Consider the following 15,732-nt stretch of genomic DNA (forward strand, 5'->3'; position numbering starts at 1 on the left):
TTAATTGTTTTAACGCGTTTCTCACGAACATAATGAGTAACGTTTCGCTGTTACAATTAGGAGCTTCCATCGGCCTGCCAAGATTAAGAGCCTCCAATCCTGATGGGAACAACGTCAAGGCGATACCTTATTCATTCAAAGAACCCTTATTAACGCTAAAAATTTTACGTTCGGGTAACAATAAAATTACCTACACATCACGAAGATGTTTTGAAAAACTATGCAAATTGAAGGAGCTATATTTGTCGCGAAATGAAATCATTACACTGGTGAGTCATTCTTTCATAGGACTCTCTCACCTGAAGGTATTATTGTTGGATGGAAAGTGGCTTACTGATGTACAAAATGGAGTTTTAAGTAGGTTGTCCAATTTAAAAGTGTTGAAACTGTCCCAGAATTTTTCGATAATAAATAGAACAACGTTTCATGGGCTTACTCGACTAATCCGATTAAGACTGACAAACGACTACATAACTAGCATTGCTCTTGGATCATTCGCAAGCCTCAGAAAACTAGAAAACCTTTATCTAGACGACAACCATGTAGCGGAAATCACATCCAAAACTATGCAAGGTTTGAGCACCTTTGTCATATTGAATTTATAAGGTTACTTTCGTTTCGGACAGAAATTGATTATAGGACGGAAAAAGCAAGAGTTTAGTATGGTTCCGAGACTACGACAGGCGAATTTAGGTTTTTGCTGAAAGAAAAAGATGATTTGAGAGTGAGTATATGGCAGGAAAGTCGAAAGAGACTGACTAGTTGCAATTTAGTAAGTGCCGTGTAAAATCACTAGCAGTTTAAGAAGCAAATTGCTTGCCTCCGTATGGGATTCGAGGTAGCGAGGTGATGGTAAGAAGAGGATGCGAGGTATAAAGTAGCTGTAAGACTGTGAGAACAGAGTTGAAGGAACGTACGGTCTGCAGGACGTAACACTCGTCTCACAATGTAATTCGCTCAATATATTCGGCAAGGTAAAAATGAATCTATTGTAGCAGATTTGGATGTGCATAATAATAATTGCGACATTTTAAATAATGGATCGCTGAAACCGAATTGCTTAGGCAGCACGAGTATTATTCTGTACACAATTTTGCTGTGCCTACCTAAGTGCGACACATCAATCTACACAAATATCAGTGAAAGTGTATACAAGGTATATGGTGAGAATTAGGCATGATATACATTTCACAACACCAACGAACTCAATGAAGAAAGACTTGGAGCAAGGGGTTTGAATGAATATCCCGAGCGCATAAAAATGTTTGTTTTAATTACACGTTGAATCGTCTCATACAAAAATGGTGTTCTGGCATTTTATGACAGGTTTTAGGCGTACTGAACATATCATGGTTGACTCTGTGCAACGCATGGCACATCCAAGACACACGCAAAAATGTCCGCACAGCAGGAACTCGTGAGTTCGATCTTTCACGAAACACATGAGACAGGTTCTGTTTTGTGGAGCTGGAAATCGAAAATGAACGTAGTATCGATATCATGCCGTAATTTATAATATAAAGGGTAAGCATTTTTATTCAATGTGCAAATACACGGAAGCCAGAGATTATTTTGTTTTGGAATGCAGTTAACGTTCCGGCAATCGAGAGGCCTGATTTAGAGTGAGTATTCATGGGATTCAAAGATATTGGAGCATGACCAGTTAGGGTATTCTATTGGTCTGCTTGGACTTCAATATATAGTCCCCTCATGTAATAGTGCCACTCCCAATAGTGCCGCTTCCCCTTATTCTCGCTCGAACGTAACCCCCACCACGGGCTCACTTCGGGTTTCATATTCGTCTCTCTCAACAGTGCCAAACGCTGGCTGGATGAAATAGCGTATAATTATCTGCTTTTCAATTCAATTTATTGTCATTATTTTTTTAATAATATTATATCATCACAAAATTCATAAAATAGTAATAATATCATTAAAAAAAAGTGTCAGAAATTTCGATTACTATCATTAAAATAATAATTGATATTATTCAAAGAAATAGAGATTATATACATTTGGCGATTTTACTATATTAATGTTTATTTTTAACACAGTTTGGAGCCAAAGTACGACTAGGTACTTGTTTGATATAGATACCACTCTCAGCCATGTTGAAAATATTTTTTTTTTGCAATTTTTTGATTGCAACCATTTTTTTTAATTCTTCTTCACATAACTTTGCTGCAACTTCATCAGTCGACAATTTTTCCCCTGAAAAAATTGTCAAATAATTATTTAGTTCCAAAATTCTGTTCTGAAATTTGTATTTAGAATTATTGGTTTATTTCTTTAGAAATCTCGTTTCACTGATACAGCGCAGTTTCGTTTAGTCGACATATTTCAATAATTTTATTGAAGTTTTTTTAAATGTCTTAATCACAGTTCCTTGGAATTAAAAAAAATTTAATTTATCTTTACGTTGAAACGTTTTTTTAATTTCACTGTATTCTTTCTTTGTTTACAAAAAAAAAAAAAAAAACGTCTATGCATCAAAAATGATTTAATATTATTTTTACCTGTAATTTTCAAGCATCGAATATTTTTCCTTTTCTTGAATCTAGATAACCAACCTTCGCTGGCCCTGAATTGGTCATTTTTCGGATGATGTGCTTTCGCGATCAAAGCTTGTCGTCGAATCATCGGTCCAGAAATCGGAATTCCTTTGTCTTGTACTTCAACTAACCATTGAAACATGGCATCGTCCATTTCCGTGACATTGGACTTCTTTTTCAATTTTTTGCAATTCGTTTTTTTCGCCTCTTGAATGATCTTTTCTTTCTCCGATTTCCATTTTCTTAAAGTACGATCGCTTAGTTCATATTTTTTGCATATCACAACTGCGGAATACCGAGTCATTGCTTCTAAAATATTTTTCTTTTCTTCGAAAGAAAACCTTTTTCTTTTCTTTCTCGGTGGATCGTCTAGTAAATCTTGATTTCCGATTGCATTCACAAGCAAATCTGGAGTAAGATCCGAAGAAAAATTTGTAGCATTCTTTTTTTTTTTGGTTCTATTTTGAAGTTCCATTTTGTTCTGTAATTAAAAAAAGGGTTAACTTTCTATCGCTAGTATGATAATACAGTGTTATTTTTATCTCTAAAAATTTTTTATACAACTTATCATCCGTGTTTATTATTCATTATATCCATATTGTTATTTTGTCGAATTTTATTCAATTATTTATAATTTTATTCCATCGCTTTATAAATTTCATTCAATTTTATTTTAATTTTTATCCCATTCTTTTTTTTTGTAAATTTATTGTTTGGATGAATTGAGTCATGTATTTTTGAATCAATTTCACGAAAAAATATATTTATTCAAGTCTCGATTAATGTAAATATTTTTATTCAAGTTTGAATGAATGTAACTAAATTGATGAATAATTTCAAAATCGAATTTCAATTCGTACTACCATTATTTACTAAAATCATAATAAAAATATTCAGACAGAAAAAGAGTTTCAGAAAGGCATACACAACATCAATTTCATGTAAGAAATGCAAATAAGTATTTGCACACTCATTTTACACAAAATTCGAGAAAAATTTAAGAGTCTCTCTGTTTTGTGTAGGATATTTTATACAAAAGCATGCCATTCAATTGAAAATGCATACTTATCGATAACGCAACTTACGAATATAAATACTAGGTAAACACAAGTAGTTTACCCGGCGCGGCGGCACTGTTACCAGAGCGCGACGAGAATTCCGACGGCGTGAACGCGCGTCAGTGGTGGGGGTACCTGAGTTCCAAGAAAAATACTCCCCTACCCCCCACCGTCACCGGCACTGTTGTGAGAGCGGACTGTAGAGTACAAATTTTTTGCTCTTCAAGTACTGCCAAGTACAGTCCACTCTCATAACAGTGCCGCGCGATGGGGGTGGGGAGTATTTTTCTTGGAATTCAGGTACCCCCACCACTGACGCGCGTTCACGCCGTCGGAATTCTCGTCACTCTCTCGTAATAATGCCGCCACGCCGGGTGAACTGTGATTACTCGTGTATATATTTACATCATATTCGTTTTTCCTTATCGTATAAAAATGGATTATTTTGATTTTCTAATTTCAATTTCTTTTTCTAAATTTCTTTATTTTAAGAAAACTTTTCACACGTATCCCAATTTATTCCACAAAATGTGTTAAAAATACACATTGATATAGTAAAATCATCAAATGTATATAATCTCTATTTCTTTGAATAAAATCAATTATTATTTTAATGATGGTAATCGAAATTTATGACACTTTTTTTTAATGATATTATTACTATTTTATGAATTTTGTGATGAAATAATATTATTAAAAAAATAATGACAATAAATTGAATTTAAAGCAGATAATTATACGCTATTTCATTGAGCCAGCGTTTGGCACTGTTGAGAGAGACGAATATGAAACCCGAGGTGAGCCCGTGGTGGGGGTTACGTTCGAGCGAGAGTAAGGGGAAGCGGCACTATTGGGAGTGGCACTATTATGGGAACGGACTGTAAAACGGTTTTCACAGTAATTTCGTAGTATTTATAATAGGTTGGATTAAGGGAGGTCGGTTTCACCAGTCACTTCAGCAATTTCCGCATCCCGAAATCAGCAATGTGGCTCTGTGAACAAACACGATCACATCCAGTAAGCCATTTCAACATTATTGAGAAATTGATGGTCGTTCCAATTTTCGTCACTTCTCACAAACAATGAATGAATGGGGAATAGTGAATAACATTAACATTCCGAAATTCTGAAATTTGACTTCATCCAATATTCCAATATTTCAATTAGCGGTCACTATGCCCAAACTTAGAGGCAGTCAAATATAAAACTCCAATCATCACTATGCCCGAACGTAGATTCGTTCCAAACATTCTAATATTCTCAATCCATTCCAGACGAGTTACTATCCCCGAGCATAATTGCAACTAATGTTTTGAGCAACCGTAATATTGAAACGTAGAATTTAGTCCTTTATACCAAAGTTAATCGTTTTGACTCAATTTATATCGTTAGATTATTTTAATCCTTGAATAAACTAAAAAGCATCAAGTTTAAGTCTAAATATTTCACAGAACCTTCCGACATTTCAGTATTTAATTATAAAACCACAAACGGTTCCTTCATTAAATAATTCGACGTCTTCACCTTCGGTTGCTTGCAGTTTCACGAAGAACCGCTCGGATTCGGGCCGCTGATTTTGCAATCAACACAAACAACGTTCAGGCATGGTAAGCCGTAGGTATATCGAATTATTATATCGTTATATCCAAATCCATTAATTAACTAATTTCTTCTTTGTAAAATCCATATATTGCATCGATTAACGTTTCAACTTTCGAATTGTCCGAAGGTTTCCGTTAGGACGTCACAACATCAAGGAACCAACCAATGATAAAAAAGAAAACTAAGTATATCTCCTGGAACTGGCTATGCGATCGGATGATTTTGCATACAGCCATCGAGTCGATGTGATGTGAACGTGGCCATTGATCGGGTTGCGCACGTGCTTTGCGCAGGCGCTTGTGACTGCCAGCGATTTCCGTTATGCGGTGGAACGGCGCGTTGTTCCACGCCATTTTTCCAGACACGCGCAATGGGTGAAGAGCCATCTTGTTTCTGTTTGCCCAGACGACGTGGCCGAGTCGAGAAGAGGCTCGCGTTGATTAACCAGATCCAGAAACATGAGGACACGTAAGTAAACCGAAACAATTATTAAACTCGCCTTGTCAAATTTCACCTACCTTTCAACCGCCTGGCGAGAAGATTCAAGAAGATTGTAACAACGATACTTGAAAAAATATTTCTCAAGCCGCGTGCTTCGAAATATTTCAGCATCGCATGCCGGCTGAATTATTTCACGGTGGAATTTGCAGTGGTAATTTTCAAAAAATCAACGAAACTAACTTCGAAAATTTAGAGATTCGATAATCTAGGGTTTTGATCTTTTCATTGGAAATATTAATTGTGAATTTTTGCTTCTTTGATCCTTCATCGAACATCTCTGACTGCCTACCGGCTTGCGTTTTCAGATTCTTTTTGCACGATTGAAATTGCAAATGAATACATTTTTAGCACGATTGGAAGGGGAATTAACTCAAAACACGTTTCGAACAATTATGATTTTGACACGCTTTCTCATATAATCGTTTTCTAGCTTTTTCACACGTATGTTTGTACATGTATACATGTACGAATGTGTGTACGTGTGCATTTATGTGTCTATTTATACGTAGACAGTTTTCTAGTCATGCTTTCTAGAACAATTTGGGTGAAAAGTTAACTACTTCGCGAAAATAATTCGAGGAACATTTTTTAAACCTGTTTATCGTTTTCAATTAGAAAATGGCGGGAGTTTCAAACGTTTGAATGATTGTTAGTGTGTTCGAAATCCCGGGGGAATCCGGATGACTTGAATACTGATTCGGATGAAACTTAGGGGAAAAATCAAACTTCTGGTGGATTTGATCTTTGAACTTTTCAGGCCAAATAACTGTATTACTTCTTTGGTTATAATGTGGCGGTTTTAAATATTTGAATGATTATTACGTGTATTCTAAAATTCCACAAGAAGGATGACTATTGGAAGAATAATAAAAATAAAACTAATTTCGCAGATAATTCTTGGAAATTTTCTAACCTATCAACATTCCTGGGTAGAAAATGGCCAGCGTTATAAACTATTAAATGACTAGCATACATTTTCATTTCCAGTAGTTAGAGTAATTGATTTGATCGAAATGTTGTGGCAAATTTATTTTAATTCGGTTATGCACATCCTGAATTCTGAAAAGAGCGGTTTGATCAATTCCATGAAGATCGGCTATAAATGGTAGCCAATTCCATTTTCAAAAACCTGATTATTCGAATGCTGTGATGACCAATGCTGGAATATTCAATTTAGGCTATAAAAAAATTTCGTGCCCAAATTTCTTAATTTTTTAAGATTAATTTTGCGGTAACGTTTGAGTGCAAACTGGTCAATATTTTGAAAATATGCACTAAAGTAGTCAAATAGTTTTTATCATCCCTTTCATGCTTTGAGATTTGGAGTTTCTTGGCAATGTGCCAAAAGTATTCTGTACATATTTTCGGATGAAAGATGCCAGCGCTATGAAAAGAAACTAATCGGTTTTTCTTTTTGTCATTTCACTGTCGATGCTTTACCGCTAAATTCAGAGTTACGTCAAAGATGAAATTCCTATCAAACCTGCAAATATTGAAGAATTTTCGAATAATTGACTATTTGGATGACTCATGCTCAAAGCAACTAATGGCAGTGGCAATGTTCCAATAATATTCACTTTGTATCTCACTAACGAAAACGATATCTATAGTTTTAACATATCTTTGAATAACACAAACGGCAAAAGCTGAGTGTGATATTAAATTACTAATTTATTTACTTATTTATTTATTTATTTACTTATTCAACGGGACAAGCCATATAATTAGAAATACAAAATCAAAAATCAAAAAAAGTTCAGAAGACGCACGGGATTCATTACTCATATCTAAGTAGACACTTTGCAGACAGTTTAATTTTCCCCAAACTTGAGTTATCAGGGTCAAACCATTTAAAGCTACTGTTGCACAACTTACTTGACCGTATCGTTGGAGCATGAATATAAAAGTCACTTTTGAGCAGAAATTCAGCGAGATACACTGTGTTCTTTCTTAGAAGTCTACCAGGTACATTTAAAGTTAGTTGGTCCGATAAATCCATACAGTCAGTGACATTGGTAAGGATTTTGTAGACAAATTATTTTTTTATTTAAAATGTTGAAAGATTATCTGGTGACTTGAAATTCCATGCATCAGAACAATTCAGAAAGTTTAGAGATCTAGTAAATAAAGAATTTTATATGTACGAATTAATCAGAATTATTTTTATACATATTTATTTAAAAAATTCTTTTCACTCTTCTGAGATTTTTTAACGACTGTCACTTACGATCCTAAAGTATGACTTAAATTATTTCCAACAGCTATGTGGCTTCCACTGATAGCGTCCACCTTGGCATGCGTAGCCCTGTCAGCTTCGGTGTCGCCAACTTCAACCAGTTCCTTTTTGTCCAAGGCTGATATAACAAGACTAAAAAAGGTCGTCGAGCCTGGATTTGAGCTGAAGGATTTAGCCACTCTGCATTACGCTGTGATTGGCTATAATCTCGTGGGAGAAACAATACCAAAGAATGCTGTAAGAAAGTATGAAAGTTAAATTTTAGGGTCGATAAGAAAGTTGAACAAGGCAGGAAATTCATAAATTATTCCAGAAAGATGAGTCTAAGAATTTAACCTCGAACAAGTTTTCAATTCACTACAATAAAGGTCATTGCGCACTATGCTGAAACAAAATGAAGCGAAGTGCAGAGAAAAAGAACGAAACTGTTGAGAAGGTATTGGGACCAAAATGAAGCAATCGGAATATATTGAAAGCAGAACAAAATTACCGGAATTTATCGGTAGTGGAATGAAGGTTTTGTAAACGATAGGGATTATTTTAATGATCAAATACTGCAATCCTGATTGTTTATAAAACCTTCATTCCACTTCTGATAAATTCTGGTAACTGTGTTTTGCATCTGATACCTTCAGAGGGCTTCCTACTTCTTCTCTGCTTCGCTTTGTTTTTCGCTTCACTTCAACACAGTGCATGTTGACCTTAACTGGAAATTTTCATCCACAGGAAATTGTTAAATTCAGGTTAAATATTTTTAATAGGGATTTTTGCGATGTACTTTGATTAGAAAAGTTGAATTTAATTTGTTTCCATTCAATTCTTCTGCAACATTTTAGTTTTCATTCCATTTCAAGTCTGTCAAATCTTTAATCACTTTTTAAAAGTCAAGTTTGAACTTAAAAATTCCGTACTTATATTCATAAAATAAAACCATTTCAAATTGACGACATTCGATTAATTTCGACTTTTCCCAGAAAATTGAATTTCACCAATTGTCAAATGATTTCTCAATCAATTTCGTGATTCTGTGTCTTCTTTTCGATCTTCCGAGCTTCATTATCTACTTATTTTCTACTAGTGGTGAAATTTTTCCGTCAACCAGCTTTTACCACCTTAATACAAATTTTTTTCAGGAAGCCTGCAAGTTCATTTTGAGTTCAGTTGGAGACGCCAGTGGATTGTCGCTGGAGAATCTCTACTACGCTGTTACAGCTTGGAAAGGAATTGGGATATGCCAGCCGCTTCCAAATGCTGCGATTATAAAGGTAATACAGTTTTTTATTTGATGATTTTTTTTATTCATTTTATAATGTTAGCGTCGCCAAAGAAATCAAATTGTAATTTTTAATATTTTTAGAACTGTGTTTACCTTAAATCAACTTGGATTATTGAATATCCTGAAAACTGTTATCATCTTGTAGCAAATATTCTCGAAACGTAATGCGAGAGCCTGTGATTCTTTCTGTGATTCCATCATTAACACCTAATACGATAAGATCACGGTGAATTTTCCAAATATATTCAGTAATTCACTCAATAGATAATTCATCAATTTACTTATTGTTTAATAATCAAATCAACGTCTATTTAGTAACAATTCATATCAAATTAAAACGCCATTCACATGATGCTTACAAATAACTTTCGTTCTACTGTAAGAACATTGGAGAGAAACAATCTATCTGATGAATGAAGTTTTGAAGAGAAACAATCCCTTCGATTTTTATACATTTTTCAATTTTGCGTTGCTATTGTGATTGTGTTTTTCCTAACCCTCTAATATTTATCTTCATTTCACATTTTTCATCATTTGTCACGACAGACGTTTGCTGCCGTTGTGGAAAAAGAGTCTTCGACCATACCTGAAGTTTTCTACGCCGTAACCGGACTCAGCGCTGTGTCCCAGCACCTCACCGAACCTGCAATAGTAAAATTGGTCAAGGCGCTTCAGGCTGCATTGAAAAAAGATGATAGCATTCTCAAGTGAGCACAAATAATTAGTGTAATTCTGAATGCGTAGATCAATGATAGAATTAAGTTTAGGATTTTTTTGTATATATTCTTCATTATAACAATGATGCTATGAAATATGCACAATGATCAAAGAAATGTGCGTTATAAGACTTTTATTAAAGCATATCAAAACGAATTAATATTTGATTACGTTATGGATACTGTGACTCAAGTAATTGTACATTATTGTTTCATCAGTCTTTCAAATTTGATCACACTCGGATTTTAAATAATCTTTCTATTCTTTGAAAGCACTTAAAATTACAAGTCAAAATCAAAAATCAGAGATCTTTAGGAAGTTTTCAACTTCGAAAAATTCAGAAATTGAAATGTCCTGATTACCGTGATGAACAATGCATTAATCATGACAAACCGTGATTGTTTGATTAGTCTTTCTGATGATATTTCTGTTTTATTTAACTCTCGAGAAACCGGCGCTTCAGTTTCTGACATAACGCATTGTCTTCTTGTTTCATTCCAGCCTTGGGTACCTTTTCCACATTGCTGCTGAGCTCGGCCCTGCAGGTTCATTCGCTTTCGAACGTATCGAGGATGCCATTGTTCAGGCCGATGAAGTTGACGGCAAATACCTGCAATTTGAGGGTGGACTCTCCATCACCAGTAAGTTTCCTTGTTCCTGAATCCTTTTTTTTATTACTTTTGTAATCAATGTATTTTTAAATTTTAGACTTACTTCTTTTATACTTAATTTATTTAAAATTTCTTTCAAAATCTCATTTAAGTCTGTTGAATTTTGTTTCCCACGTTACTCGCTCGCCTAATAAAATCATTAGAAATAATGTAACAGATCAAAGTACCTTATTTAAAACAATGATGCTAATAATTACTTTCGTTCTACTGCAAGAACATTGAAGAAAACTAATCGACTGATGTTGTTTGTGAATATTAATCTCATTTTAAAATCCAACAACCGTCAAAAACGAACATAAATAATTCCAGGCAATCATTTAAAACATGTTGATATCCTTCTTCAGGTCTCGTTGTGAAAGGTGCCTTCCAGTTATCGACAAATTTGAAGAAAAAACCACCAATAACTTCTGAACAGACTGTGAAGTTTGCAAACTATCTGCTGTCCCGTCGTTCAGTTCAGACAAGTAAAGGAGTCGTCGGTCTTCTTGCTGCTCTTAGCGTACTGGCCAATAATCCGTTTGAAAATCCGATCTGTATCGCACTGGCGGATGGTGGAATATCGGTTTCGTCGAAGCAACCGCTGGTCAGCGTCAAAGTTTGCGACATTCTTGGAAGATCCCTGAAAACTCTGCCATCGGTCGTTGCCAATTCTGCCACTAGAGTTAGTGACGATGTCGTTGTTATCAGCAAGAAGGCCTTCCAGCCTTTGGCTTCCGACAAGTAAGTTACATTCTTTCTAATTGTGTTTCGAAACAACATTTTCTGGATTCGAATTCTCATAAGAGTTGAATTTAGGGTACTGAGAATTCGTAGGAAAGGATACAAATTTAGTTATGGAATTACTTATCAATCAATAAATCAATAAATTGATTGTGGGAATGAAGATGTGCTGTGACTGACATCTAGTGGTGAAATAAAAAAAAAAAATATTCTGACTGGGCTGTATTTAATTTTAAAGGAGCTCTTTCATCGTATTCATTGCGATACACCGATTCCATGTGGAAAATGCAAAGCCTCACAGTTTGTACCAAGTTGTCTACTTCTCTATTCGCATAATTGATGTAAAACTAACTGCAAATGGCCCGTTTTTTGCCATTATACTGTTTTAGGCCTCGTGTTCTTTTGAAATTGGTAGATTTATTTTTATTTAAATATCGTATTTGTTTTCATCATTGCTAATTTTATCTAAAAATAAAGTAGTACAATGAAAGAATGATTTTGCTTCAAGTAAAAATTGTTTTGAAAGAGTGAAAAAAATCTAGACAACCTGGAACACATAGGGAATTTTATTTTTCATAAAAAAATCTAATGAACTCGCAATGAGTTTTTTGAACACTTCGGGAAAATATTTTGTAACACTTCAAATAACAATTTGGGTTATGAAAAATTACGTTAAAACTTAAGTCCGAGAATAAATACCAATTGAAAATACCAAAAATTTTAGACATAAGGTAATTTGAAGAGAAATATTAGCATTGTTTGCCATTAAATCTACGAATGAGTAATTATAATTTTAATACACTTAAAAAATTATGAAGAATTCCTGAAAAAATTTGGAATTCTCTGAGAATTTCGGTGATACCTCTAGTAGATACGATCTGCTAAGTAGAGTTGAGTTATTTGTAAAGTCAAAATCCCCCGATTACTTACTGATTTTGGATTTAACAATGTCTATTTCGGTTATACGCTCGGGGAAAATTAATTTTTTTTCTCGAAAATACGTTGAATCTTGAATATGATGCTGATAAACTGTTATGACTTGACGTTTGTTAAAACGGATTCAACATACAAAAAAAAAAAAAACTACACTCAATTATATTTCTTAATGGAATACGATCGTCACAATCATTAAAACATTGTTGAATTTAGGAATCCATTTTTGTGTTTATTATTTTAAAAAATGTTCTATTCACATTGCAGAACTCTGTATACAATGAATCTCATGGAAATCAAACCGGAACGAGGAGTTTACAAGATCTCTGTATCCGCAGGATCCGTGTCCAACATTGTCACTGTCAAAGTTCTGTCCGAAGTGGTCGTGGATTACCTTGAAATCGGCACTGCTGACGCTGATCAAACAACGCAGCCAAAATTGTCTCGGTAAGAAAAACCTTCTTGCTCTCATTCCCCCAAAATGTCTGCAAACAAATTTCTAAAGAATATTTATCCTCAATAGTAGTTATGAATTATTAGAAAATGTCCTCATGCCTTTAGAGCCTGGTTGTTAGCGCCATTTTATCACCACACAACCTAAGTTTTTAATTTTAATAAAGGCAAATCGTAATTCTTGGGGTTTAAAATTGTTCATGTCACATAAATTAATGATACATAATCAATGATATACCTGCTCTACCGTCCACACGGGAAAAAACAGTCAACGGTCAGCTGTCAGCCTGGTTGCATTAGTATGATTTTTTTCCACCGGATGACGCATTGCAAGTGCCAATGCCAATAATTCCAAACTTTCTATTCTTATTACCTTTTTACTCAAAAGCAATTATTCGCTTCTCGAAAAAAGACTGAAACTGGAGTCTCTTTTCACTTTTGTCATTTTTGTTGTTGACGTTTTTTAGGATATCTTTTTTGAGCTAAGTTTTGATCTGATATTTCATCCGTCGTTTTCCTTCCGTTTTATGTTATTTTTCGGTTCCGGGCTCTTTTATTTCTTTGATCTATCAAAAAAATGTCTACTCTGAAGATATACGAAAAGCAAGAAAGAGCAACGAACGAAAACAAGAAATCGTATATAGGATGCAAAAATTTGATTTCTTTATTTTGCAAAAACCAGAGTGGAATATCCGAAGAAGCTGAGTTCAAAAATCGAGGCAGATTCTCAGCAAAAACTGGTCATAAGATTCCTGCTGAAAGATTCCACGAGCCAGAAACCAATCAGAGTGCATCAAGCATTCGTGAGGCTTTATTCAGTGTCAAATTCCGGAAACAGTCAGGGTCAGGAAATTATTTTCGTCGCTGAACCGGACACTGGAAACGTTTACAAATTTGACATGGTGAGTTATTCGGAACACTGAATAATAGGATTATCAATGAAACACGAAAGATGGAATTTTAATCGCGGTATTTCATTGATATGACATAATCTAAAAAAAAATCTAATGTTGAAATCTCTACTCAAGAAAAATTATAGTAAACAAATTCTCTGGTTTTCTTTTCATTACTCGTCTATTTTCAGGACGTTGGATCAACGGCTGGAGAATTTGGCCACATTAGTGGCGACTACAATATTGAATTGATAGTCGGTGATGCTGTGCTCATAAATTCGTTCCAGTGGAATGTGGCTCAAATTACACTAAAGCTGCCAGAATCGCAGAGCGCTGTTCAAACCAGCGACGAAAAATCGAATCTGTACAAACCCAAGCCAGAAATCAAGGTATACAACTTTTTTTGGTTTTCGTAATTGCATGATTAAACATTTAAATGCTATAAGAAATTTTTTCGTAATATCATGCCAATGCTCGTTAGTGACAGAATGTTTATCAATCTTTCTACCACCTCCAAAACATTGGCAGATTAATTAATCGGTTACAAATGATTTTTTAATTTTATCTGCGTTCTCGTTTTGACCGAACGTTGATAGAATTTTAACCGACAGTACTGGTTTTTTTTTAAGGCGCTTTCATTTTGATTTTGTAGCCCTTTGTTTTCTTTTCGAAATTCACGCTTGCGTCATTAAAATACAATGAGATTTAAGTGAACGCTACTTTATTGACGAATAGTCAAAAAATGAACACCAACAAAGAGGAACTTTTTTTTAGTTTCATTAACTTTTTTTTTCTACGATTAATGAAATATCTATTGATAAATCACTTCTTCCTAGTAATTAATACAGTTAGACTAGTTCAAATAAATGATAACAGTTTTTCCTTTCATTTTTCACTTTTGACTGAGGTAGAATACTTATTTCAGAAATGAATTTTTTCTTATGATCTCATTGGTTCATTTCTTCTGAAAACTTTTTCAATGACGTGGAATTTCCCAGATTTGAAGTCAAAAAGACGTCCAAACGATGTTTTATGCGTCATTTTCCGACGCCTAAAAGATATTTTTATATATCAAAAGATATCTTCATGCGTAAAAGATGTCTTTTTGGGCCTTATAGATGTCAAAAAGTGGAGCATAAGACATCCGTTCGACGTGTTTGTGACTGTAATAATCAAGGTTGCCACTTTGCCTTTGTACGGAATTTTTGGTACCATAGAAATTTGATACTCAACACATTGTTTGAATTATCACAGTTTTAATAAGCAATTAAAGCAAACGGACTTCGAAATAAATAAAATGTAATTTGTGACGATGAGGGATTAAATATTTTTTTGGTCCTTCGCAACTTTAATTATCATAGATACAGAAGATCTCTGTAAAATTGAAATTTTGTTTCTGAAAAACCTGGAAATATTGGTGAACCCCACAGTCCAGAAATAGTGTCAACCCTAGAAAATATATTGCGAAGTGAGGATTCTACGATATGTGTTTTCTTGCAGCATATGTTCCGCGAACCTGAAGTTAGGCCGTCTCGCGTTGTCTCAAACTTATTTACTGGACTTTGCCTGGCGCCTGTTCTTCTGCTCCTCATTCTATGGGCAAAACTCGGAGTCAACATATCAAATTTCCCTCTTTCTCTGAGCGCTGTTATTTTTCATTTAGGACTTGGAGGTGAGTTTTTGTTCGTAATGTTTCTCCCATAAATGCAAATTCGTCGATTTTGTCATCGTAAATTTTTTTTCGCCGCTGCATCGATTCAAAGTAAATTAAAGAAATTCTGTTTTCCGATTGTAAAAATTTATAATCTAATATCAACTTGATAGTATTTCAAAAGAAATTCGCGATTAAATTTTACTTCAATGACATCACATTATCATTGCTGAAAATGAATATGAGAAATCTATTAAATTGTCGGAATTGTTTAAAGATTAACTCAATGAAAATCTGTGTTCCATTTTGTTAAAACACATTTCATAGAACAAAAAAACTAGAGAAAACAGAACTGATGATTTCTGTTCTTACTTAATTGAATCAATTTTTCTTTCAAGCCTTATGAAAAATGCTCGATGCTTGACGTTTAACTGTTTTACATAAGTTAACGACGTTTTCAATCGAGCAT

General features: G+C 34.3%; 1 protein-coding gene and 1 long non-coding RNA gene across 7 annotated transcripts in view; one reads left to right on the plus strand and one right to left on the minus strand.

The window, feature by feature from the left end:
* Nucleotides 1–1,514: 1,514 nt before the first annotated feature.
* On the minus strand, nt 1,515–5,448 carry LOC124220652 (uncharacterized). Of its 5 annotated transcripts, XR_011177326.1 has the most exons (4): nt 5,135–5,448; nt 4,558–4,602; nt 2,517–3,033; nt 1,515–2,211 (listed from the first exon to the last, which is right to left on the minus strand). It is a non-coding gene; the product is annotated as an uncharacterized lncRNA (long non-coding RNA). The 5 variants fall into 5 exon arrangements; XR_011177328.1 differs by lacking the exon at nt 4,558–4,602 and having other exon boundaries at nt 1,516–2,211; nt 5,135–5,446; XR_011177327.1 differs by lacking the exons at nt 4,558–4,602; nt 5,135–5,448 and adding an exon at nt 4,016–4,239 and having other exon boundaries at nt 1,516–2,211.
* A 75-nt stretch (nt 5,449–5,523) lies between these two features.
* Nucleotides 5,524–15,732, plus strand: part of OstDelta (oligosaccharide transferase delta subunit) — a 34,972-nt gene continuing 24,763 nt past the window's right edge. The window contains exons 1-10 of one of the 2 annotated variants that reach the window (XM_046629855.2): nt 5,524–5,680; nt 7,975–8,186; nt 9,083–9,214; nt 9,772–9,932; nt 10,444–10,583; nt 10,958–11,333; nt 12,534–12,713; nt 13,402–13,621; nt 13,804–14,001; nt 15,113–15,284. In XM_046629855.2, the coding sequence (XP_046485811.1) occupies nt 5,671–5,680; nt 7,975–8,186; nt 9,083–9,214; nt 9,772–9,932; nt 10,444–10,583; nt 10,958–11,333; nt 12,534–12,713; nt 13,402–13,621; nt 13,804–14,001; nt 15,113–15,284 (1,801 nt within the window). In that variant the 5' untranslated portion in view covers nt 5,524–5,670. The remainder of the gene's footprint in view (nt 5,681–7,974; nt 8,187–9,082; nt 9,215–9,771; nt 9,933–10,443; nt 10,584–10,957; nt 11,334–12,533; nt 12,714–13,401; nt 13,622–13,803; nt 14,002–15,112; nt 15,285–15,732) is intronic. The other variant, XM_069136657.1, reaches the window with a different exon arrangement.

Source organism: Neodiprion pinetum, chromosome 5, assembly GCF_021155775.2.
Source record: "Neodiprion pinetum isolate iyNeoPine1 chromosome 5, iyNeoPine1.2, whole genome shotgun sequence".
Lineage (NCBI taxonomy): Eukaryota > Metazoa > Arthropoda > Insecta > Hymenoptera > Diprionidae > Neodiprion > Neodiprion pinetum.